The sequence below is a fragment of the Glycine max genome, chromosome 10 (assembly GCF_000004515.6).
Source record: "Glycine max cultivar Williams 82 chromosome 10, Glycine_max_v4.0, whole genome shotgun sequence".
NCBI lineage: Eukaryota > Viridiplantae > Streptophyta > Magnoliopsida > Fabales > Fabaceae > Glycine > Glycine max.
This window is the reverse complement of record NC_038246.2, coordinates 9,712,746-9,739,309: the sequence shown is the minus strand read 5'-3', so window position 1 is coordinate 9,739,309 and position 26,564 is coordinate 9,712,746. Positions and strand designations below refer to the sequence as shown.

At 37.9% G+C, this 26,564-nt stretch overlaps 1 protein-coding gene across 1 annotated transcript; it reads left to right on the top strand.

The window, feature by feature from the left end:
• Nucleotides 1-143: 143 nt before the first annotated feature.
• On the top strand, nt 144-25,964 carry LOC100787719 (protein virilizer homolog). The gene is made up of 28 exons (XM_006588810.3): nt 144-440; nt 722-810; nt 1,485-1,608; nt 2,245-2,901; nt 3,044-3,412; nt 3,501-3,605; nt 3,788-3,970; nt 4,172-4,313; nt 4,415-4,596; nt 4,735-4,820; nt 4,910-4,958; nt 10,762-10,828; nt 10,931-11,403; nt 11,479-11,578; nt 12,379-12,512; nt 12,783-12,850; nt 12,929-13,145; nt 13,301-13,516; nt 13,627-13,782; nt 13,872-13,925; nt 14,080-14,291; nt 14,373-14,442; nt 14,624-14,943; nt 22,746-22,929; nt 23,015-24,376; nt 24,522-25,259; nt 25,385-25,456; nt 25,822-25,964. The coding sequence occupies exons 1-28, from the start codon at nt 366-368 to the stop codon at nt 25,840-25,842; spliced, it is 6,525 nt and encodes a 2,174-aa protein (XP_006588873.2). The 5' UTR covers nt 144-365; the 3' UTR covers nt 25,843-25,964.
• The last annotated feature ends 600 nt before the right edge of the window (nt 25,965-26,564 follow it).

Here is a 26,564-nt window from a genome sequence, read left to right as displayed (position 1 = left end):
ATCAACTAAGATAAGATTTTTTTTAGTGCAGCGACTTGCAATATTATTTTTTTATTCTCTCGGATTAATAAAAAAAGATAAGATTTTTTTAAAGAGGATTAAGATTAAAAAAAAGATTATTAGTTTTGAATTCAACAACCAAAATGGTAACAATAAAAATAAAAAAAAACACAAAATTTCCTTTCCCTCTCTCCTTAATCACCCTGTATCTGTCTCTCTCATTTTCGGAGGTCGGCGACGAGCGCTGAACCTTAAAACGAATCTGCATCAACTTGTAAGACTTTAGAGAGAGAGAGAGTTACCAACATAAACCCTTGAAATTTAAAAGTTTGCATGTTCCACTTTCTTTCGATCCCAATTTTCTCATGGGTCGACCTGAGCCATGCGTCCTCTTCGCCCAAAACTTCGTTCATACTCATCTCGACGAGTACGTCGACGAGGTAACGTCACTTTCCTACTTTCCTACTTTCACTTTCGTTTATCGCTACTTCGTTCTTTCAATTGCATTGCTCGGTAGACAATTTTTTTTTGAATGAATCGTTTTGGTTGAGATTTAAGCGCGGTTGGTGCTCTCGCTACTTGCTACTCTTCCTCACCGTAGTTATTGTGTGGATTAGAATGTGTTTTAGTGGGGGTACTGAGTTGGTGTTGCTGTTAGGGTTTGGGGGATTTTTTTTTTTGTTGGGTATGAGACTAACTAAGAGTTGTTTCTTCCTTGCAGGTGATGTTTTCGGAGCCCATTGTTATTACTGCGTGTGAGTTTCTGGAACAGACTGCGTCATCAGCTGCTCAAGCAGTGACACTTGTTGGGTATGTTTTTTTTTTGTGTGTGTGTGTGGATTTTTGAAATTGGTTTGAAATGATAGAAGAATGGACTGAATGGTGTATAGATACTTGCTTGGTGTTGAGAGTTGGATTGTTTTGTTGTTCCTAGAATGGACACATTGTGTAATGGAATGTAGAAGAACACTTTATATACTCTTTGGGAGTGTTTGGAAGAGGTTATGGGAAGTTTATAGTATGTTTAGTTGGGCGTTTAACCCATTATAAGTGCGAATGAGACATGATGACCTTTTGGAGCTAGTTGTTCATTCTTTCATGTTAGACGTGAAAATTACATGATTTTAAAGAGAACGGGACGGGCTTCCGGACACCCACTTATTTGTGCTTATGAAAAGGGCTTATGACCTTATAAGTTTTTTTATAATCATATTTCAATATGTTTCATGCTGAATTGCTGATTGGTGAATGTTATCAAAATAAGCTTTTTTTAGCTTATTTCTGTAAGCTTCATGATTAAGCTTATGTCATAAGCCCTTGTGTGATAAGCTTAGAATAAGTGCTAAAATAAGTTGTTTACCCAGATTCACTCTTGTTGGTGTTGCTCATGCTTAATTAGTCCTAAGGATTATTTTGCATTTATGATTTTGGTTGACTGTTGAAGTTTTTGTATTAATTTAGTTAACTGCTGGTGACCTTTTCAGGGCAACTTCACCTCCATCATTTGCGATAGAGGTGTTTGTTCATTGTGAGGGAGAGACAAGGTTTAGAAGACTTTGTCAGCCTTTTCTCTATTCACACTCTTCGTCAAATGTACTAGAAGTAGAGGTATTTATGACATTTTAGATGATTTTCTAATCTGGCTCCTGGTTACTTCACAGTTTAAATCTTTACTTGTGCTGCTATTTCAGTTGGATTTGTTCAAAAGTATATCAATGTTGTTATATTTCTCAGTTTGATCTACTAATTGTATTATGCGGTTCTTGAGTTTTGAGTCTTTTTTTACTGATAGATGTAAAAAATGTTTCTTATGAAAAATAAATTGTGTATGCATTGTCCAATATAATAATTTAAGAATTAGTGTTTCAAAGATCTTTTGACATGAATTGATCTAAATATAATAATTTGAGTTTGATGATTAAGTGAAAATAATACAATTGAAATTTTGAGTATGTGTGGTTCCTGTTTGCTTACCATACATTTTAATGTATATTATTATTTTTCTTTCATTGATTTGCTAAAGATGTTTGGTGGATGCATTGTCCTCCTGATTTCTTACTAAATTGCCCAAGCTTCTGTTAGTACTAGTTTATTTTAGAAAAATAGTTGCTTTTTTTGCTAATTTCCCGAGTTTAATAAAATGATTATTTTAAAAAAAGTGGTTGCCAAACAGTCTATAATTATTTTTTTATCAGAAGGATTTATACTGTTATTGGTGTTTCAGTACTTCTTTCTCTTTCTCAGGCTGTTGTTACTAGTCATCTAGTTGTAAGGGGCAGCTATCGCAGTCTGAGTTTGGTTATATATGGCAACACAGCTGAGGATCTGGGTCAGTTTAACATTGATATTGATGACAATGCATTGACTGATCTTGTTGATTCTACTGAGGGGAAGCTTGAAGACCTTCCACCTGCATTACGCTCAACTAATTTTACAATTGATGATTCACGTTCATCTCTGAGGGTGTTGTCTATTCCAGTTCCTGCAACAGATATTTCTGTTGAAGTCAATCTTTTTCTACAGTTGATGTTAAAAATTTTGGAGTTTTCAGAGCTTGGGGATGCTGGGCATAAAATTGTAGATCCTGTAGTGTCTGCAATCACTTCTTACATTTCCAGTGACATATGTGAATCAATCGGTGGGAGATATCAGATGCAGAAGAGATCTGAGAATTTGGAAGAGTTGCACAGTGTTGTTAATGAGGGAAGAAAAGAGCTTCTAGAGGTTTATAAGGTTCTTCACAAAAAATTTAGGAGTGGATCTTCTGAGTGTTCACCAGATGCCAATTATCTTGAAATGGATGCTGAAATGTTGGATTCCAAAACTTTGGTGGATATGTTTAACCAGTACTTTCATTTTCAACGGCACTCTTCTTGTATAGGAGATCACTGCCTTTCTCAGGTAATATTTTGTTTTCTGGTCAAATCTTCTACCAGCATCTTCCTATTAGTTGAGCAAATTAGAATCATAGAAATGCATTTCCCACTTTATTGCTTATTTATTTGCTTATGTTTTTCTTTTCCCCTCATATGCTTTACTGCAGAGTGAGCATGCCCTATTAATATTGAGCATGGCTTATTTGCTTTGTTCTGGTAGAGAGAGTGGCTTTCAGTTTGTTAGTAGTGGGGGAATGGAGCAGCTTGCAGTGTTTTTTTCCAAGGATTGGCAAAATTCTACTACTATTATGCTACTGCTTCTTGGTGTTGTAGAGCGGGCTACTAGGTATTCAGTTGGATGTGAAGCCTTTTTAGGTTGGTGGCCCCGGGAAGATGAAAATATACCCTCTAGTATCAGTGAAGGTTATAGTCATTTGTTGAAGTTGATATTGTCAAAACCTCGTCATGATGTTGCTTCTCTTGCAACCTATTTGCTTCACCGCTTACGATTTTATGAAATTGCTTCAAGATATGAGGTATTACTTCCATGATTGTGCTTGAAATAAATGTTTCTTTGCATTTCTGAACTTCATCTTTATCTTGTAGTAATTTAATTTTTGCCAGTCTGCAGTTCTTTCTGTGCTGGGAAACATCGGTACTGTTGGCAGGGTTACAGATGTTACACTGAATATGCTCAGTTCTGCTGAAATTCTGCTCAGAAAGCTCCTGGTCAGTTTTAATTCAATATAGCTTTCGCAGTATTAGAAACTAGTAGTATGCAGAATTTTATTTTATTTTTCCACACTACATAGATAGTTTTATTTCTTTTGATTTCGTAGTAGTAATTTGTAAATTGTAATTTAACTTTAAATAAGTTTATTGTTAATGTTTGTTGACAAGTACTAATGCAGAAATTGATAAATTCACGTGGTCCAATTGAAGATCCTTCTCCCATAGCTTGTGCAAGCAGATCACTTATTACTGGTCAAACAGATGGATTGTTGTCATATAAAACAACTTCCAGCTTGATTAGCTCTTCAAGTTGTTGCTTTTCAGATTGTGATATTGATTCCCATTTATTGGGACTTTTGAAGGTATACCATCTGATTCGGGTTGCAGCTTGTTAAACTTAAACATCATGTGTCTCTATTAAGTGAAATCTGCATTCTTGTCTGTATATAAGTAAAGGAAGATGATATTTGAATGTGAGAGCTGGGCACTGATTTCTGTTTTTACAAGTATTGATTACACTCATGCTTTTAATTATTCCTATTCTCATATTATCTTGGATGCAGGAGAGGGGTTTTCTTTCATTATCAACTGCATTGTTGTCATCATCTATACTGCGTGTGGAGAGTGGCCATGTAATGGAAATCTTCATGGATGTCACATCATCCATTGAGGCCGTGATTCTATCATTTCTTTTTTGTCGTTCAGGTTGGCTACAATTAACACACTCACACACTGTTTTCATCAATTATTAGAAAGAAGCAAGCGAAATATCAAGTAATTTGATTCACTTCCCCCTACCATTGTAGGCTTGATATTGCTATTGCAGGATCCTGAACTTTCTAGTACATTAATCCGTGCTCTTAGGGGCGGTCACCGAGGCAACAAGGAAGATTGTATTCCTCTTCGATATGCTTCCATTTTTATTTCAAAGGGTTTCTTTTGTAGTCCACCCGAGATTGGAATGATAATTGAGATACATTTAAAAATGGTTAGTTGAGCAACAAAAATATAATGTCCTCACACCCACTTTTTGCTGTGTTTCTCTTTCTGCTGCTTTTTCCCCCCTTAAATTTTAATTTTGTTTCTGGCTTGTATCTAATTGGGATAATTTCTATGCTTTCCCTAGGTTAATGCCGTTGATAGTTTGCTTTCTTTGAATCCGCAGTCGGAAGAGTTCTTATGGGTTGTCTGGGAACTCTCTATGCTCTCACGGTGCCAATTGCCTTATTCTTATTAAAATCGAATCTTAAATATTCTGAACTCAGTTTAAGTTCTGAATTAAACCTGCTGATGATTTGTAGATCGGATTGTGGGCGCCAGGCATTATTGGCTTTAGGGAATTTTCCTGAGGTATGCACATAAATGGTTAGCTATTTTAGCTATAATAATACTGCATCAGGAAGCTTATGCTATATGATTGTATGATCTGTTGGCTTACTCACTGGATGACTGGATAATATTTTGCAGAGTAATATACTTGTTGAATGTTGAATATTTCTTTTGTATTTTAGCTTTGTTTGGTAGCTTAATCTGTAAGCCTTATTCAGAAGGCAGCAGTGAGATGTCACTGTCATCTTTCCTCTCTCTTTTTTTGTATCCTATATATATGTAACATTTTGAATCTAATAAAGATGTGAGAGAAAGTGAGGTTTTGACTCCTCCTCACCTTCATTTCAAGTTGGCATCAGAGCAGGTGTCATCCGCCGTCGCCCGCCGCCGTCGCCGCCGCCGTCCGCCGCAACCGCCGCCGTCTGCCGCCGCCGCCGTCACTTTCCGGCGGCTATTTCTCCGGCGAAGCCAGGGTTAGGCTCGCCTTGGGAAGCGCGAGCCAGTCGGCCAACTCGCGTCAGCAACGGAGCAGCCACGCGCCGCCACCGTCCCGCGCGTCCTCCGGCGCGTGCAGTCCACGCGCCGCCGTCCCGGCGCCGGAATCGCGCCGCGCCTCCGCCGTTCTCTTGGTCGGCTTCTCCTGAGTCCGTTCCAGCCCTCAGTTTCCAGTTTCGTCACCTGGAACGCTACAGTCCTATTCTCTCCACCTTTTTGCTCCCTTAGGGTTTCACCTTGTGGGTCAAAATGGCTTCCCCTGGACCTGTTTTCTCCTTCTCCGGGACTCCAACCATCACAACTGCTAAACTCAATTGGAAAAATTACCCCTCATGGTCTGCTTCCGTAGAACTTTGGTTTCTTGGTCAAGGACACCATGACCACTTGGAGAAAGCTTCCGATTCTGTTTCAAGTGACAAAAGAGCCGAATGGGAGAAGCTTGATTATCAACTGTGTGCTGTGTTATGGCAATCAGTTGAGCCGGATATTTTGGATATCCTTAGATCATTTAAAACGTGTCGTTCCTTTTGGAAGAAGGCTCAAGAAATTTTTGCCAATGATATTCAGAGCTTATTTGATGCAACCATGAAGGTTACAGCCCTTAAGCAAACCAGCCATGACATGATTGCTCATGTGGGTAAGGCTCGGGCTGCCGTGGAAGAGCTGAGAAAGTTTCTTGTGGCTGATTCATTAGAAGAAGTGAACAGGAAACTGGACAAGTTTTACATGGTCCTTATCCTGAGAAGCTTACACTCAGACTTTGATCATGTTCGTGATCAAGTACTCGCTGGGGATCAGGTTCCATCCATGGATTCTCTCATCACTAGGCTTCTCCGTGTGCCTCACTTATCGAAGGATGAAAATCCTACTGATAGTGTGGAGACGTCAGCAATGGTTGCATCACGTGGTAGAGGAGGCGGTCGCAACAGCAGAGGAGGCCGCAATGGAAGGGGTGGACGTCCTCATTGCACCTACTGCAAGAGGATGGGTCACACCCAAGAGAATTGTTATTCGTTGCATGGGTTTCCTGACAAGGTTGCACAGGTTTCTAGATCAGAGAAAGCAGAGTCTAAGTTCTCTGATGAGGAGTATCAGGAGTATTTGAAGCTCAAATCTGAGAGACCCAGCAACCAAGCTCAATCCTCATCTGTACCATGTTTTTCAACAGCTTGTATCTCTCAATCAATTGAAGGTCCTAGTCCTTGGATACTCGACTCAGGTGCCTCTGACCATATTTCTGGTAATAAGTCTTCCTTTTCATCCTTTTCCTTACCAAAAATTCCTCACCTCGTCACTGTAGCTAATGGCTCCAAGGTTGCGTCTCAAGGAAGTGGTCAAGTTTCATTGTCTCCTTCCTTGAAATTAAACTCTGTTTTATTCCTTCCGCAGTGTCCCTATAATTTAATCTCACTAAGTCAATTAACTCGTTCGTTAAATTGTTCAGTAACCTTTACTGCTAATTCTTTTGTTATTCAGGAACATGGGACGGGGCGACTGATTGGAGAAGGACATGAATCACGAGGACTTTACTATTTGGAATCCAGTCCACTTGGGTCTTGTTTTGCAATCTCAAAACCCAAACTTTTGCATGATCGTCTAGGACACCCAAGTTTATCAAAATTGAAGATGATGGTCCCTAGTCTTAAGAATCTTCGAGTCTTAGATTGTGAGTCTTGTCAACTAGGAAAACATGTCAGGTCGTCATTTCCTCAAACTGTACAAAGATGTAACTCGGCTTTCTCTACCATTCATTCTGATATTTGGGGACCAAGTCGTGTTACATCTTTTGGTTTTCGATATTTTGTAACCTTCATTGATGAATTCTCCAGATGTACTTGGGTTTATTTAATGAAAGACAGATCTGAACTTTTGCCTATATTTGTGTCATTCTACAATGAAATTGAGAATCAATTTGGAAAAACAATTAAAATTTTCAGAAGTGATAATGCTAAAGAGTATTTCTCTCATGATCTTTCTTCTTTTCTGTCTTCCAAAGGTATTCTACATCAATCCACATGTCCTCACACACCACAACAAAATGGTATTGCAGAAAGGAAGAATCGTCATCTTCTTGAAACTGCACGCTCCCTAATGCTAAATTCGAATGTTCCGATACATCATTGGGGAGATGCGGTGCTTACTGCTTGTTTCCTAATAAATCGGATGCCTTCTTCTTCTCTTGAAAACCAAATTCCTCACTCACTTGTCTTTCCTCATGATCCTTTATTTCATGTCTCTCCTAAAGTGTTTGGTTGTACCTGTTTTGTTCATGATTTGTCTCCTGGTTTAGATAAACTCTCTGCTAGGTCAGTCAAATGTGTCTTCCTGGGTTATTCTCGTCTTCAAAAGGGTTACAAATGCTACTCTCCAACCATGAGACGATACTACATGTCTGCAGATGTAACCTTCTTTGAAGACACACCTTTCTTTTCACCCTCCGTGGACCATTCTTCATCTCTTCAGGAAGTTCTTCCTATTCCTTCTCCTTATCCCCTAGATAACTCAGGCCAAAATGTCAGTATTGTTCCATCTTCCTCACCAAATTCACCTGAAGTCATCTTACCACCTCTGACTACAGATCAACACAGGACAAGGCAGATTGGATCTCCAATACCTGAAGCCTCTCCTAGTGATTCTCGTCCTTCTTCAACCAGTCCTCCACTCATGGATCCGCCCTCTCCTTCCACTTCTTCTCCTCATTCTGATTCACATTGGCCCATTGCCATCAGAAAAGGTACTCGTTCTACTCGTAATCCTCATCCTATTTATAATTTCTTAAGCTATCACCGTTTGTCTCCTTCATACAGTTCCTTTGTTTGTTCATTGTCTTCCCTTGCCATTCCTTCCACTGTCCGTGAGGCACTTGATCATCCTGGCTGGAGACAGGCTATGATTGATGAAATGCAGGCCCTTGAAAATAATGGTACTTGGGAGCTTGTTCCTCTTCCCCCTGGTAAGACCCCTGTGGGTTGTAGGTGGGTCTACACTGTTAAAGTTGGGCCCACTGGTGAGGTTGATCGGCTTAAGGCTCGTTTGGTAGCTAAAGGCTACACACAGGTATATGGCATTGATTACTGTGATACTTTCTCTCCTGTCGCCAAACTCACCACTGTTCGTCTGTTTCTTGCTATGGCTGCTATTCGTCACTGGCCCCTCCATCAGCTTGATATTAAGAATGCCTTTCTCCACGGTGATCTTGAGGAGGATATTTATATGGAGCAACCACCTGGGTTTGTTGCTCAGGGGGAGTATGGCCTTGTGTGTAAGCTTCATCGATCTCTCTATGGGTTGAAGCAATCTCCTCGTGCTTGGTTTGGTAAATTTAGTCATGTTGTTCACATGTTTGGACTGAAACGAAGTGAAGCTGATCACTCTGTATTTTATTGTCATACATCTCCTGGAAAATGTGTTTATCTAATGGTCTATGTTGATGATATAGTGATTACAGGGAATGATGCTACTAAGATCAGCCAGCTAAAAGAGCATCTATTCAGTCATTTTCAGACCAAAGATTTGGGATCTTTGAAGTATTTCCTTGGTATTGAAGTGGCTCAATCAGGAGATGGTGTTGTGATCTCTCAGAGGAAGTATGCCCTTGATATTTTAGAAGAAACAGGTATGCAAAATTGTAGACCTGTTGAAAGTCCTATGGATCCTAATTTGAAGCTCATGGCAGATCAAAGTGAAGTTTATCCTGACCCCGAGAGATATAGGAGGCTTGTGGGAAAACTCATTTACCTTACCATCACTAGACCTGATATCTCCTTTGCTGTGGGAGTGGTTAGCCAATTTATGCAAAATCCTCATTTGGACCATTGGAATGCTGTCATGCGTATTTTGAGGTATATTAAGAGAGCTCCTGGACAAGGGTTGTTGTATGAAGACAAAGGTAATACGCAATTATCAGGATATTGTGATGCTGATTGGGCTGGCTGTCCCATGGATAGGAGGTCTACATCAGGCTATTGTGTCTTCATTGGAGGAAATCTTGTTTCTTGGAAAAGCAAGAAACAGACGGTTGTAGCTCGGTCTAGTGCAGAAGCTGAATATCGATCGATGGCTATGGTTACTTGTGAACTCATGTGGATTAAACAATTTCTGCAAGAATTGAGGTTTTGTGAAGAGTTGCAAATGAAGTTGTATTGTGATAATCAGGCTGCTCTTCATATTGCCTCAAACCCAGTCTTTCATGAAAGGACTAAGCATATAGAGATTGATTGTCATTTCATTCGAGAGAAGCTTCTGTCCAAGGAGATTGTCACTGAGTTCATTGGTTCTAATGACCAGCCAGCGGATATTTTGACTAAGTCCCTAAGAGGACCCAGAATTCAGACTATATGTTCCAAGCTTGGTGCATATGATTTATATGCTCCAGCTTGAGGGGGAGTGTTGAATGTTGAATATTTCTTTTGTATTTTAGCTTTGTTTGGTAGCTTAATCTGTAAGCCTTATTCAGAAGGCAGCAGTGAGATGTCACTGTCATCTCTCCTCTCTCTTTTTTTGTATCCTATATATATGTAACATTTTGAATCTAATAAAGATGTGAGAGAAAGTGAGGTTTTGACTCCTCCTCACCTTCATTTCAAGTATACTCATATATGTAAGGTGTGAATGTTTGGTCTTTTTTTTGGTATTTTACCAGGAGTTCTCTAACACTTCAATGTCTAAGGGTGTGTTTGAGTAAACAACTTTATTAATCGCTTATTCAATAAGTTCTTATCACATTAGAGATTGATAGGAGCCAGAGTCACAACCTATCAATTAAACTGTAAAAGATGCAACAATAACGGTAGGGAATATGTATTATTCATGGAATGAGGGAAATTACAGAGGAAGAAAATTCCTACTGCCACAGAGCAAGGCTCCTATAGAGAGCTACTGCTCTCTATCCATAACTAATATAATGATTTACCTCTGATACCCTCATGCACCCACAGCCTATATGCTAACCGAAAATCCCTATAACAGTTACTATTCTCTTTCTCTGCCAGCACAGCATCCCACCTCACACCTTCCTGACTTCCCTCTTTTGTCTCCTAGAGTAAACCTTCCACACCTTGGGTCCATGTGACATGCTGTACCATATGCTCTTTTGGGCCTGATAAATTGGGTTGGGCTCTAACATTTATGTCATGCTTAATGTGGTTTTTTGTCTATAAAATCAGTGCTAATATGCAGTTGCAGAAATTAGCTGTATATGCTACAGATGGCAGTTTCTGTTACAGATCTATATAACTGGAGTTTTTATTTGTGGTATTAGACATTTTAATATGTGATATATTGCTTATTTTCAGGCACTTATATAGTATGTTTCTTTCCTTTTCTGTAGGCTGTTTCCTTCTTAATTGAAGCTCTAAGTTCCATCAAGGAATCTGAGTCTGTTGGGAAAAGCAGCGGTAGTCAAGTCACTCTATTCTTTTTCTTATACACATACATGGTATTGACATGATTTCTTCATTAGTAGTCTAAATTGCTTGTTTTAACTCTACTGTATTCAGGATCTTCAGCGGTAAATCTTACAATATTTCACTCAGCTGCTGAGATCATTGAAGCCATTGTTACAGATTCCACAGCATCATCTTTGGGTTCATGGATTGGACATGCTTTGGAACTTCATAGGGCTTTGAATTTCTCCTCTCCAGGGTCCAACAGAAAAGATGCTCCCTCACGGTTGTTGGAATGGATAGATGCTGGCGTAGTATTCCACAAACAAGGGGGTATTGGTCTCCTGCGTTATGCTGCTGTATTGGCTTCTGGAGGAGATGCCCAGTTAACTAGTGTGCTAGTTTCAGATCTGACTGATGTTGAAACTGTTGTTGGAGAATCTTCCAGTTGCTCTGATATTAATGTCATGGAGAATCTCGGAAAGTTTATATCTGAAAAGTCTTTTGATGGTGTCACTCTTCGTGATTCTTCTCTGGCACAGTTGACTACTGCATTAAGGATTTTGTCTTTTATTTCTGAGAACCCAGTATGTTATAATCTATTTTGAATTATTCAACTTATAATTATATGTCCTTTCTTATGACAGTTTTAATCAATGCAGACTGTTGCTGCGACTCTCTATGATGAAGGCGCTGTAATAGTTATTTATGCCGTTTTGGTCAACTGCAGATTCATGCTTGAGAGGTCCTCAAACAATTATGGTAAGTTAATTACAAATTTACAATAGATTGCCTATATGATTATGTTATCACATCAAATTATCCTACCTTCCCTTCATAATATTTGATATACATTACATACCAGGTTGTTGAGTTAATGTTATGAATAGTTTTCAATAAAATAGCTGTTTGACAGACATTTTATATTATCTTAATTTTTTAATAATCATAAATTTAAATGTTAATTCCGTTTACTAATGGTATTTGGTATTTTGGTTTACATAATGATAATTCCTCATTATATATTATTCTCTAATAAAATGCCGAATCTCTCGAAACCAAATGGACAATGATACTTGGATGAAGAGAGTAATTGAAAAGGCTGTTTTTTGTTCTTAAGCACATCATCTTTTGATAAGCAAGTACCCATTGATTGTTTTGAAGGTTTTGGTAAGTGGCCAAGTTCTGTGACAGTGTGCGGTGTAATTGATATGAACATCTGATTGAAGCAAAATGTAAATCGATGGTGTTTATTTACATCTTGCTGTTTTAAATATACTTTAGGTCTTTAGGGGTTAGATTGCATTTTTAGCTTCTGGTGTTTTTCCCATGATTTTTCAAGAGGTCTTAGCCATTTTTAGCATGCAGGGGGATTGGGAATCCTTGCTGCATTTTTAGTAACCCCATTTTGTTTGTGTTTTAGATTCTTTGCCCCAACTTTACTTGTACTTTCCTTATGTAACTTGTAATGCTTTTTTTTTTTTTTTTTTTCTGTTATGAAATTTCATATTATCTATTTTTTCTAAAACTTAGCAAATGTAATTTTCCATATCATTGAACAGATTACCTTGTAGATGAGGGTACAGAATGCAATGCTACTTCTGATTTACTACTGGAACGTAATCGTGAGCTGAACATAGTTGATCTTTTGGTTCCTTCTCTGGTGCTATTGATTACACTACTTAAGAAATTACAGGTGTCTAATTTATTTATCTATATTATTATTATTATTGTTATTATATATATGTATGTATGTATGTATGTATGTATGTATGTATGTATGTATGTATGTATGTATGCATGCATGTATGTTTTCTGCTTTCACCTTTCTCTGACCTTAACAATTTTTTTCCATAAACAAAAAAAAAAAAAATCTGAGATTCATCTGTTAGTGTTACAGTACCTTGGGCAACACAGGTTGATAATCATAGTATTTTTGATAGAGATGGTTTTGGTTGCATTTTAGGAAGCAAAGGAGCAACACCGAAATACAAAATTAATGAATGCTCTTTTACGATTGCACAGGGAAATAAGGTATCCGTTAGTTCCTTTTTCTTTGCATCTGATTTTAGAGAATCTTACTTTATGCTGATCAAATCCTGGTCATTGCAGCCCCAAGCTAGCTGCATGTGCGGATGACTTTTCATCTCCATATCCTGATTATGCTATTGGTTATGGAGCTGTCTGTCATCTTGTTGCATCAGCACTTGCTTTCTGGCCAGAACATGGTTGGAGTCCAGGTCTTTTTCACACCCTTCTTGCCAGCGTTCAGAGTACTTCATTGTTGACTCTAGGTCCAAAAGAAACATGCAGTTTGCTCTATCTTTTGGTATGGCTATTCTATTTGAAGTTTTACTGTCCAAAGTTGTGTTGTTAGTGTTATTTCTTTAAATACTATATATTACTTGTGCTCATCCATTCTTCAAGAATTTTGGACTGTTTGTATGATTAACTCCTATGGTCTTATTTGCTTTCTATTGCAAGATTGATTTACTTCCTGAAGAAGATATATGGCTTTGGACTAGTGGAATGCCCTTGTTAACTGCACGAAGAATGTTAGCTGTGGGGAACATTTTAGGGCCTCAAAAGGAGAAGCATATCAACTGGTATTTGGAATCTGGACACCAAGAGAAGCTGGTTGGCCAGCTGGCACCACATCTCGACAAAATTGCCGAGATTATACAACATTATGCAGTTTCTGTACGTAGTTTCTGCCTAAATAATGAACTTCCAATTTTCTAATATGAAGTATGCGTTGTTATAAAGTTTGCTTAAATGTTATTTTTGTGTTATTCTGCTTTTTTTGGCAGGCATTAGTGGTAATTCAAGATCTGCTGTGTGTTTTTGTAATTCGAATTGCTTGCCATAATGCTAAGTATGCTTCCATGCTTATAGAACCGGTATTGTCATCAGTTGTTCATCATGTGTCAGAATCATCATGTCCATCAGATACAGATGCATACAAGGTAAGATTCCTGTCTGCCCCTAAAATTTGGAGCTTGCAGTTCTTCCTTCTAGTTTAACATTTTGATGAGTTTTTCTTCTCTGTTTTCAGGTTTTGAGGCTTCTTGATTTTCTTGCGAGCTTGTTGGAGCATCCACTTGGAAAGGTAGTACTTATATTTTATCTGCTTTTTCCTTTGTTCTTGTCTCTTATGTTCATTAGGATTATTGTGATGAATCTAGTTTTATTAACTATTGTTGATTGTTGATAATAGTAGCTTGCAACTTTACATAATATAAAGCTGGTTTTCTCTCTGTCAGGGCCTATTGTTGAGGGAGGGCACTCTTCAGATGCTAACAAAAGTACTGGATAGATGTTTTGTTATTGTTGATGTTGATGGAAAGCAGATTCATGATAGAAGTTCTGCAAAATGCAGCTTTAATTTTTTTAGTTGGTGTCTCCCAATATTCAAGTTTATCATGCTTCTTTTTCATTCTGAAACTTCTCGACATTACCCCCGAAGACATGACTTGTGAGCAGTTTACATTCTTGTAAAAATTATGTTTTATTCAAGTTTGACAGCTAAGTGACAAATATTCTGGTGTTCTGGCAGTAAAAATTTTGAAAAATTGAGTGATGAAGATTGTGCCCTGATTTTACGATATCTTTTGAAGAGTTGTCAGGTGACTCTCTGATACTGTCTGTATATACTTTTGAAGATTGTGCCCTTTCTTCAGCATGTAAATTGAGCACTTGTCCTTGGGCAAAGGGGTGCCAAGATCATGGTCTTACATTAGTTTTAAATTTTAGTGTGCTTCTTTTTGTTGCTTTCTTAATGTTAACTAAGAATTCTTTTATTTCAAGGTTCTGCCTGTTGGAAAAGAGTTACTGGCTTGCCTTACAGCTTTCAAAGAATTAGCTTCTTGTGGTGAAGGTCAAATGGCATTTGGAGCTACTCATTTTGGTATCCACTCTCATGCTCTTGAACTTGAGCCTCGGAAAGATGATAGGAATGTAAATTATGTCTCTAGTGTAGCAGAATGGATAAAATGCCCCCCTTTACTTAGCTGTTGGATGAAGTTGTTGAGATCGATTGATACAAAGGAGGGTTTGTCAACTTATGCAATTGAGGCTGCCTACGCATTATCTGTGGGGTCCCTACAGTTTTGCATGAATGGAGACAGGTAAGTTTTTGTGTTTTGTTTCTGGATTGCTGCTTCTGATTAACTTCTAGAAATGTGCTTATGATAACATGATTTGAAAAAACATTTATTCCAACTCGTCTGTGCTCATATCCCGATGTAATTTTAGAATGGAGAAGTTGAAGTTATTAAAACATTTCCCTTCTCTTGTTTTCTGCTTCTTTTTGTGTAGTAGTGCTGATTTACAGAAGACAATTGTTGTTGGGTTAAATTAGGTAGTAACTGAAACCTGATTATTTTCTTTTTAAAAAATTGATAATTTGATATATTTTGGCATATAGAAGTTTTCAACTTAACTACACAAAGTGTGAATAACTGACTGATACTGAAGGTTATAATGATCCATCCTAATACTAAGTTGAACTTTTTGGGTTAAGCTTGTCATCAATTGTGAAAATTACAGTGTTCATACTTTGTTAAGAAGTGTACTGGAGCCGAAGGTATAAAATCTTCCTAAAATATATATGCACGGAAATTATTTTCAGTGAAAACTAATTGAATATGGAATCTTGCTAAAATATATATGCACGAAAATTATTTTCTATGAAAACTAATAGAATCACACCGTATTATATTATATATACAAAAACGTGTCTTTCAAGCAAAATAATTAATCATATATATTATTATAATATCATTTATATATAAATATTATGTTATTAGTGTAAATTATATTGCAATGAAAATATATCTATATAATATAATAAAACTTAAATATACCGAATTAATAAAAAATAATTATAAATATATTTTTATTAGTTATATATTTTATTATCTGTTATTCTCTTATTTTATTTACACCCAGTTTACTATTATTGTTCATTAGCATAAATTGTGTGTGGACAGGGATGGATCCACGTGTTCCGTCGCGGGGGCAATTGCTGCCACTAATTTTTTTTTAATTTATATATGTATCATAAAAAAATAGGTATCATTCCTATAAGATATTATTTTTAGAATATATAAAAAAATATAGGAAATTGAAGAGTGTTATAATTATGTGTATCTATTGAGAGATTTTCTGTTGTTTAGCTTTCTTATTTTTCCTGCTTAGCTTGTTGTAGAAGACAGCAGTATGGCTTGTCTTGTCAAGCTGTCTCTATCTTCTTTGATGTATATATATGTTATTTTGAATGAAATAAAGTAAGCAAGTGAGAGAATAGTTCTTCCTCACTCTAGTCACAGCTTCAACTTGGCATCAGAGCTGAGTTCGTCCGCACCGTCGTCCGCCGCCGCCATCCGCCACTGTGCCGCCGTCGTCGTCGCCATTTTTTCCGGCGACAAGCAGGGTTTGGTGCGCCTCGAGAAGCGCAACCCAACCCCACAAGTCGCGTGACCATCAGGTCACCCACGCGCCCTCGCCGTTCGCTGTTCTCACCGGCGCGTGGCCGCCACGCGCCGTCTTCCCAGCGCCGGAATTCGGCCAGACCAGTGCCTGTCACCTCACCGGCGCGTCCTGAGGCCATTCCAGCCATCAGTTTTTGGTTTCGACACTGGGAACGTGTCGACCTTGCTCATCTCTCCGTTTTCTCTTAGGGTTTTGTGTTCTTGAGTAGAAATGGCTTCATCTGGTCTAGTTCTCTCCTTCTCTGGAACTCCAACCATCACAACAGCCAAACTCAACTGGAAAAATTATCTATCTTGGTCTGCTTCAGTGGAGCTGTGGTTTCTCGGCCGGTCACCATGACCACTTCGAGAAAGCTGCTGAGGAGGTTCCAATCGATAAAAGACCTGAATGGGAGAAGCTGGATTATCAGCTTTGTGCAGTTTAATGGCAATCAATTGAGCCAGACGTTTTGGAGATCCTTAGATCATTCAAAACATGTTGTTCTTTCTGGAAGAAGGCTCGAGAAATCTTCGCCAATGATATTCAGAGTTTGTTTGATGCAACCATGAAGGTTACAGCTCTCAAGCAAACCAACCACGATATGATTGCACACATAGGTAAAGCTCGGGCTGCAGTGGAAGAGTTGAAGAGGTTCCTTGTGGCTGACTCGCTGGAGGAAGTGAACAGAAAGCTGGATAAGTACTATATGGTTCTTATCTTGAGGAGTCTACATTCAGACTTTGATCATGTGCGTGATCAAGTCCTAGCTGGAGACCAAGTTCCATCAATGGACTCTCTCATCACTAGGCTGCTTCGTGTGCCTCATGCACTGAAAGAAAAAAATCCAGCTGAGGTAATGGAAACATCAGCCATGGTTGCATCTCGGGGGAGAGGGGGAGGACAGAACAGTAGAGGAGGTTGCAGTGGAAGAGGTGGACGTCCTCAATGCACATATTGCAAGAGGATGGGCCACACTCAAGAGAATTGTTACTCTCTGCATGGCTTCCCTGACAAAGTAGCTCAGGTAACGCAGACAGAAAAATCAGAGTCTAAGTTCTCTGATAAAGAGTATCAGGAGTATCTGAAGCTGAAATCCGAGAAATCCAGCGACCATGTTCCATCTTCCTCTGTACCATGTTATTCAACAGCATGTATTTCTCAATCTGTTGACTGTCCTAGTCCTTGGATACTTGATTCAGGTGCCTCTGATCATATTTCTGGTAACAGGTCCTCCTTTACATCCATTTCTTTTTCAAAAATTCCTCATCTTGTTACTGTAGCTAATGGTTCCAAAGTTGCAGCTCAAGGGAGTGGTCAAGTATCTTTATCTTCCTCATTGAAGCTGGATTCTGTTTTGTTTATTCCACAGTGTCCCTATAATTTAATTTCATTGAGTCAGTTAACTCGTTCATTAAATTGTTCAGTAACCTTTACCGCTAATTCTTTTGTTATCCAGGAACATGGCACGGGTCGACTGATTGGAGAAGGACATGAATCACGAGGACTTTACTACTTGAAGTCCAACTTTTCTGTCTCCTGTTCAGCAACTTCAAATCCCAAGCTTTTGCATGATCGTCTAGGTCACCCAAGTCTACCAAAACTAAAATTGATGGTCCCTAGTTTGAAGAATCTTCGAGTCTTAGAATGTGAATCTTATCAATTAGGAAAACATGTTAGGTCATCTTTTCCACAAACTGTTCAAAGATGTAATTCAGCTTTCTCTACCATTCATTCTGATATTTAGGGACCAAGCCGTGTTACATCTTTTGGTTTTCGATATTTTGTAACTTTCATTGATGAATTTTCTAGATGTACTTGGGTTTATTTAATGAAAGACAGATCTGAACTTTTGCCTATCTTCATGTCCTTCCTCAATGAAATTGAAAATCAATTTGAAAAAACAATTAAGATTTTCAGAAGTGATAATGCCAAAGAGTATTTCTCTCATGATTTCTCTTCTTTTTTTATCTTCAAAAGGCATTCTACATCAATCTACATGTCCCCATACACCACAACAAAATGGTATAGCAGAAAGGAAAAATCGTCATCTCCTTGACACCGCACGATCACTAATGTTAGCCTCTCATGTTCCTACACACCATTGGGGGGATGCGGTGCTTACTGCTTGTTTCCTAATTAACAGAATGCCTTTCTCTTTCCTTGATAATCAAATTCCTCACTCAATCATTTTTCCTGATGACCATTTATTCCATGTTCCACCTAAAGTGTTTGGCTGTACTTGTTTTGTCCATGATCTCTCCCCTGGTTTAGATAAACTCTCTGCCCGAGCAATCAAGTGTGTATTTTTAGGTTATTCACGTCTTCAAAAGGGTTACAAATGCTACTCTCCATCTACCAGGAGATACTATATGTCTGCAGATGTAACCTTCTTTGAAGACACACCCTTCTTTCCATCATCTACGGACCATTCTTCTTCCATCCAAGATGTTCTTCCGATTCCCTCTCCATGTCCTCTAGGTACCTCACACCAAGATGTCAGTGAAGTTCCATCCTCTCTAGCACATCCACCTGAAGTAGCTCCTCCACCACTTCTTACATATCAACGCAGGATACAGCCAGTTGGTTCTATAGTATCTGAAGATTCTCCTCCTGATTCTCATCCTTCCTCAATCAATCCTCAGGCCATGGATCCTGCCACTTCTCATCCGTCTGATTCAGACTGGCCCATTGCCATCCGCAAAGGTACTAGATCCTCTCGTAATCCTCATCCTATCTATAACTTTCTAAGCTATCATCGTTTGTCTCCTTCATATTCTTCCTTTGTTTTCTCTCTATCTTTGCATTCTGTTCCTTCTAATATTCATGAGGCACTGAGTCATCCTGGATGGCGACAAGCTATGATTGATGAAATGCAGGCTCTTGAACATAGTGGTACTTGGGAACTTGTTCCCCTTCCTCCTGGCAAGAAGGCTGTGGGTTGCAGATGGGTTTATACAGTTAAAGTTGGGCCTAATGGTGAGATTGATCGACTTAAGGCTCGCTTAGTGGCTAAAGGTTATACTCAGGTATATGGCCTTGATTATTGTGACACTTTCTTTCAAGTCGCCAAGATCACTACTGTGCGTTTGTTTCTTGCTATGGCTGCCATGCATCATTGGCCCCTCCATCAGCTTGATATTAAAAATGCATTCCTTCATGGTGACCTTGAGGAAGAGATCTATATGGAGCAACCTCCTGGGTTTGTTGCTCAGGGGGAGTATGGTCTTGTGTGTAAGCTGCGTCGATCTCTCTATGGGTTGAAGCAATCCCCTCGGGCTTGGTTTGGTAAATTCAGTCATATTGTTCAACTCTTTGGGTTGAAACGAAGTGAAGCTGATCATTCTGTTTTTTATTGTCATTCATCCCCTGGGAAATGTGTTTATTTGATAGTATATGTTGATGATATAGTGATTACAGGGAATGATGCTACTAAGATTGTCCAGCTAAAGGAGCACTTATTCAGTCATTTCCAAACCAAAGACCTAGGGTATTTGAAGTACTTCCTTGGTATTGAGGTAGCTCAATCAGGAGTTGATGTTGTGATCTCACAGAGAAAATATGCTCTTGACATTTTGGAGGAGACAGGCATGCAAAATTGTAGACCTGTTGATAGTCCTATGGATCCGAATCTGAAGCTCATGGCAGATCAAAGTGAAATCTATCATGATCCCGAAAGATATAGGAGACTTGTGGGAAAACTAATTTATCTCACCATTACAAGACCTGATATTTCCTTTGCTGTTGGAGTGGTGAGCCAATTTATGCAAAATCCTCGTGTTGATCATTGGAATGCTGTTACACGTATTCTTAGATACATAAAGAGAGCTCCTGGACAAGGATTGCTTTATGAAGACAAAGGTAACACACAAATATCTGGATATTGTGATGCGGACTGGGCTGGATGTCCCATGGATAGGAGATCCACATCAGGATACTGTGTCTCCATTGGGGGAAATGTTATCTCTTGGAAAAGTAAGAAGCAAGTTGTTGTTGCTCGATCTAGTGCAGAAGCTGAGTATAGATCTATGGCTATGGTTACATGTGAACTTATGTGGGTTAAACAAATTCTTGAAGAGTTGAAATTCTGCAAAGTGATGCAAATGCAGTTATATTGTGATAATCAGGCTGCTCTTCACATTGCTTCAAACCCAGTCTTCCATGAGAGGACCAAGCACATAGAGATTGACTGTCACTTTATTCGGGAGAAGCTATTGTCCAAAGAGATTGTCACTGAGTTCATTAATTCTAATGATCAGCCAGCTGATATTTTGACTAAGTCCTTAAGGGGGCCTAGGATTCAGTTTATATGTTCCAAGCTTGGTGCATATGATTTATATGCTCCAGCTTGAGGGGGAGTGTTATAATTATGTGTATCTATTGAGAGATTTTCTGTTGTTTAGCTTTCTTATTTTTCCTGCTTAGCTTGTTGTAGAAGACAGCAGTATGGCTTGTCTTGTCAAGCTGTCTCTATCTTCTTTGATGTATATATATGTTATTTTGAATGAAATAAAGTAAGCAAGTGAGAGAATAGTTCTTCCTCACTCTAGTCACAGCTTCAACTAAGAGAATAAATTTATACTAAGTTTACTATTTTATCCTTTTAATTTTTAGATTTAATTATTATTTTGGTCTTCTAATTTATTTTTTAGGTTCAATTTGGTCCCTTTAGTTTTAAAAAGGTTCAATTAGGTTCTTTATTTTTTAAAATGAGTTCAATTTGATTGCATTTTTCTACCATCATCTCCAAATATTTTCTAAAAGTGAGACTAAATTGGATCCATTTTAAAAAATAAAGACCTAATTAGAAATTTTAAAAATAAAGGGAATGAATTGAATCTAATATATATAAATTAAGGGATCAAATTGAACCTTTTAAAAATAAAAGGAATAAATTGAACCTAAAAAAATTAGAGGGCCAAAATAATAACTTAATTTTTAATACTCCATTTCCTCTAATATACATTCAACGGAGTACAATGATTCATTTACTAACTTATACTACTACATGTTTTTGTTTGAGTGATTTCATCCTGATTCCCAAATAGAGCAAGAAATGGATTAACAGAATGTCATTTAAGATGCTTCTCTGCTATTAATTTTGTGAAGAATAGAATGCCCAATCACATGGGAGAAGATGAATGATTGAATGATTGTTTCGTTACATATATAAAGAAATATTTTTTATAATATTGACAATGAAACAATCACATTGTTTTCAATGAAAATACATAAAGGACAATTGTAATTTGTAGAAGTTTAAGTATTTTAAATTATTCTTTTGTCATTACATTGTGTATTTTGTAAAAACCTACGATATTTTTCTTTTATAGAAATATTATAAATTATTTCTTGCCGCTACTAAAAAAAATTCCTGGATCCGTCCCTGTGTGTGCATGTATATGTATGTATAATTTTTATTATCTTTTATGTAAATTGAAAGCACATATTATGAAATAATTCCTTTTTATATATATGTGATTTTCTTAATTTCATCTCTCTTCTCTTCATACCCCATTGCCCGGAGGCTCTTCGCTATGCGAAGGTATGGGGGAGGGATGTTGTACGCAGCCTTACCCTTGCATATGCAAAGAGGCTGTTTCCGGATTCGAATATGCAATTAAAATGTTATTATAAGTATTACTTTTTCATTTCACTTTTTAGATAAATTATTCTAAAATATATCTGGAGAAGAAAAATAATAGGACATAAACAATCATTTGAAATGTAAAGTTAAAGTTTCTGTTGTTGTTTGTTGTCTGTTTTTAGTAGTTACAAGTTTGTCTTTAATTTTGAATTTTTTAATACTGCGTATTTATGCAAGTTTATAATAAATTATTTAATCCATATCTAAACTCAGTGTAGTGGTCATATCTAAACAATTTTTAGGGATTGACTCTATGTACTATTATATGGGATTGATAACTATGTATAGATCCTAAAGAATAGTGAGAGACAGTGCTTCAATTTTATGGTATTTGGTCAGAGTCACTGGTTTTAAAAAACACCTTAAATTACTGTATATTTGCCATCTATGTTCTCAATGTAACTAAAGGCCAATTTCAGAACTCTGAAAACCCAGAATACAATTGGTACAAGATAAAACCTTGTTTAGATTATGCACCATCACATTCTTGGTTGTGTCAATAGTATCCCATTCTTAGTGGAAAAAAAAATCTTTTTGTAGCCTTGTAGGTGTATTTTCATAAGGTGAACTTAAGGTGAAACAACATTTTGAAATTTGAACCTATATTATCTATATTTGTGAAGAAGTGGCAATAAAAGGATTAAATATTACAAAAAATAGATTTCTGAAATTTTGATTTTATCTCTTGATATCCCAAGGTTCTTAGCATTGAAAAGAAGGCAATGATGTATATGAAAATTTCTCTGTACTTTTTTTTTTTGTTATTCTTTTAGATCATGTAGCAGGATAATTTACAGTTTCTTTCTTGGTTAGTTTGAATTCCGACAGAGTTGTTGCACTGAAGTACCTCTTTGGGATTTCCGATGATATGACAAGATCAGTTGTCTTTCCTGAGGAAAATATAAATTACATACAAGAATTTAGTGCTCTGTTAAGTTCCAAAGCTTCTATGGATGACTGTTTGGTTACCTCTCACTCACAAATCCCATTATATCAGGTATAAATCCATTTGAGCACAGCTTCTTCTTTCATAGTTTTTACCTTATTACTCTGTAACTTCTGCTTCTAATTTGTGATGTAAGGTTTCCGAGTCAGTTAAGTCATTGTCATTAGTATTGGAAAGGCCTGTTGATTCCATGAAGCTAGAAGATGTTGTTTTACATCAAAATGAAGTTCTAGTTTTTTCAAAGACACATCAGTTGCTTGAAAACAGTGTTGAGAAGATTGATGATCATCTTTATGTTGGTGGACTTGGTGACAAATTTCTTTGGGAATGTCCAGAAACATTACCGGATAGATTAACACAGACAAATCTTGCTGCCAAGAGGAAGCTTCCATCAATGGATGGTCCTGTAAGGCGAGCTAGAGGAGAAAGTTTTCAGGCTGATATGTCTTCTCAAAATGTTTTTTCACGGGGTGTAGCACAGTCTGCTGTTTCTTCTGGTCCTACACGTAGGGATGCCTTCCGGCAGCGCAAGCCAAATACCAGCAGACCACCTTCTATGCATGTGGATGATTATGTTGCAAGAGAGAGAAATGTTGAAGGGGTTACTAATGTAATATCAGTGCCACGAGCAGGATCTACTGGTGGGAGACCTCCATCCATTCATGTAGATGAATTTATGGCAAGACAGAGGGAACGGCAGAACCCTTCAGCAACAGTTGTGGGAGAGGCTGTTGGACACCTAAAAAATGCTTCTCCTGTGAAACCCACAGATACGGAGAAGTTAAACAAATCTAAGCAATTGAAAACAGATCTTGATGATGATCTTCAAGGAATTGATATAGTTTTTGATGGAGAGGGGTCTGACCCTGATGACAAGTTGCCATTCCCTCAGCTGGATGATAACTTACAACAGCCTGCCCCAGCTATTGTTGAACAAAGTTCTCCTCACTCAATTGTTGAAGAAACAGAAAGTGACGTTGTTGATAGTAGTCAATTTTCTCAAATGGGTACTCCATTAGGATCTAACATCGATGAAAATGCTCAAAGTGAATTTTCTTCAAAGATGTCTGGTTCACGTCCTGATATGTCATTAACTCGTGAATCAAGTGTTTCTTCAGACAGGAAGTCTGCTGAGCATCTTGATGACTCGAAAAATGTTCAAGCTAGGCCCTCTGGCAGATATGATTCTGTAGCATCAAATACTTCATTTCCAATGTCTCTTTACAATAATCCATCCGCATCTATGCAATCACCAGCTGATTCAAGGATGGTTTCCCAAAATTACTTGTTAAAGACCAGTCCTCAACATGGTGGTATTGCTTCTGGTTCTCAAGGACTGTATGACCAAAGGTTTATGCCCAACCAACCTCCTTTACCACCCATGCCACCTCCACCTACAGTCTTGCCTGTAATATCGCATGCTTCAGATTCAGTTCCTGGTCATTCATCTCCATATGTTAATTCTCCAGCAGGCACACAGCGTCCTGTGGCATTCCAAGTGAGGAACCTTCCCTCCTTGTTATTTAGTTATTTCCTCCTTTTCTGGTTACTGCTGCAGTCATATGAATCTTCTTTTTCTCATGTGTTCTTTTTTGTCCTGGATAAGCACCTACTACTTTTATAATTCTTCCTTGCACTTGCAGGTTCAGTTAGACTATTCATCACCATTCAACAATGGTTCAACTGCTGCATCTTCTGTTCCTGTGCCAGATTCAAAATACTCCAGGACTTCTGTGTCTTCCCCTGGTGGACCTAATAGAATTGCTCCTCCCCTACCTCCTACACCACCTCCTTTTGCATCTAGTCAGTATAATTTACCCATTGTTAAGGCTTCAGCCTCCCAACCTTCTATGTATAATCAGACAAGTATTGGGGCCACTGAACTTTCCCAGGCCTCCATTGCATCTTCAGGAGCCAGATTGTCATCCTACCCAAATCCCTCAATGATGTCTGTGGGCTTTAGTAGGCCAGCTTCCATGCCATTGACTATGTTTGGCAACTCCCTAAATCAGCAACAGACTGAGAACCAGCCCAGCATGTTACAAAGTGTCTCTGTTCCTCCATCTTCCTTTCAGTCGATGCATTCAGTTTCTCAGTTGCAGCCACCCCAGCTTCCACGCCCACCACAACCACCTCAGCTCCTTAGGCCGACTGTTCAAGCTTTACAGCAGTTGGAGCAAGGGATGGGTTTGCAAAGCAATGTTCAAGTGCATCAATTACAGATGCTGCAGCAGTCTCAGGTTCCTTCAATGCAGACTAATTACCAAACCCAGCAGCAGCAAGTTGAATATACTCAACAGCCAGGGAATTGTCAATCACAGCAGCAACAAGATGCAGCAATGTCATTACACGAGTATTTCAAGTCTCCAGAGGCCATTCAGGTATTTTCTAATTGTAATTCATTTTTGGGAGGATGCATACCATGCATAATTTCTGTTTTAGCCAGATGGACAATTTGATTACTACTATTTTTAATGTTAATCATTTTACTCTTCTGAACTGGCAGTCTTTATTGAGTGATCGGGACAAACTTTGCCAACTTTTGGAGCAGCATCCGAAATTAATGCAGATGCTTCAGGTTGTTCTTCTTGGGATTTATTTCACAGATCTTTTGTTTGTTTGTTAGTGGTTTTCTTTTATACCTATTGAATAGTGTCCAGATTCTTTTTTTTTTTCCATACATTTCTTGTTAGTGTCGTTAGTTGTTCATGTTAGTGGTTTGGAATGGTAAACTGCGGAAATAGTCGGAAGGTTTTCTTGTCTGTTGGTTATGTATAACTTTACTGTTCTCACTTCCCAGCATTCTTAGTATTTAATGACAAAATTATTAGACATATCTTCTATCTACATAAATTCCTTTTTCAAAAAATGTGATGGTTTATTTATCATTTTTATTTTCCTGCTCTGAAACATGGATTAAAATTGTTTCTTTCTTTCATGCAGGAAAGATTGGGCCAACTGTAGCCGCATAATGATGACCAAGTAGACTGTAGAAGCATGACTTTGCCGAATTTATATGTCTGTAAATGTTCATTCATTATCCAAATGATGAGTTGCGCTGATGCTTATGCCTCAGGGCATTGAAATTTTGCTCATATGTACTTTTTTGGTCCTGTTTATTTTATTTTATTTTATTTCAATGAGCAGAATATTGATGGCCAATATTATGGTTGGAGAGTGGCTTCTGATGAGAAGCTTGAGTGGGGATGTTTACATTGAAGTCACTGGGGGCAGTGGTCCCACTGTTAATTACTGGTACAATCATTATGCCGTTTGTTGTATTAAATGTTGTACAGGTATAGCTCCTGGACGGGTCTGGGTTGGTTAAAATTGGAACTCAGTGAATAATGATCATTATGCATTATTATTTGTTTTACTTTAATTTCAAGATGTAGGTGAGGACTTAATTGATTTCACAAGGGAATTATAAAATTATTGTTATACTACAATTTGAAATTTTCTCTGTACGATAAAATGGTTGTTGAAAGGTAAGATGAAAACAAGGGTTAAGAGATGACGGGAAGGAGGGAATGGAAGAAAATGGTCAATGGAAAACTTTAAATTTAGTCTGTTTTATTTGACGAGTGAAAATATATGAATAGATGATTATTAGTTTATTAGAGTAAAAGGGTAAAATATGTGATATATGTTTTGGATTAGATGGCTTGAGTTGATTTAAACTTGTC

What these genes read in the sequence shown, in the direction of transcription:
- LOC100787719 (XM_006588810.3), top strand. Translation starts at nt 366, where the DNA reads ATGGGTCGACCTGAGCCATGCGTCCTCTTCGCCCAAAACTTCGTTCAT. An exon ending in ATTTCTTTTTTGTCGTTCAG is followed by an intron (nt 4,314 to 4,414) that starts GTTGGCTACAAT and finishes CTACCATTGTAG; the next exon opens with GCTTGATATTGCTATTGCAG. An exon ending in TTGAGATACATTTAAAAATG is followed by an intron (nt 4,597 to 4,734) that starts GTTAGTTGAGCA and finishes TGCTTTCCCTAG; the next exon opens with GTTAATGCCGTTGATAGTTT.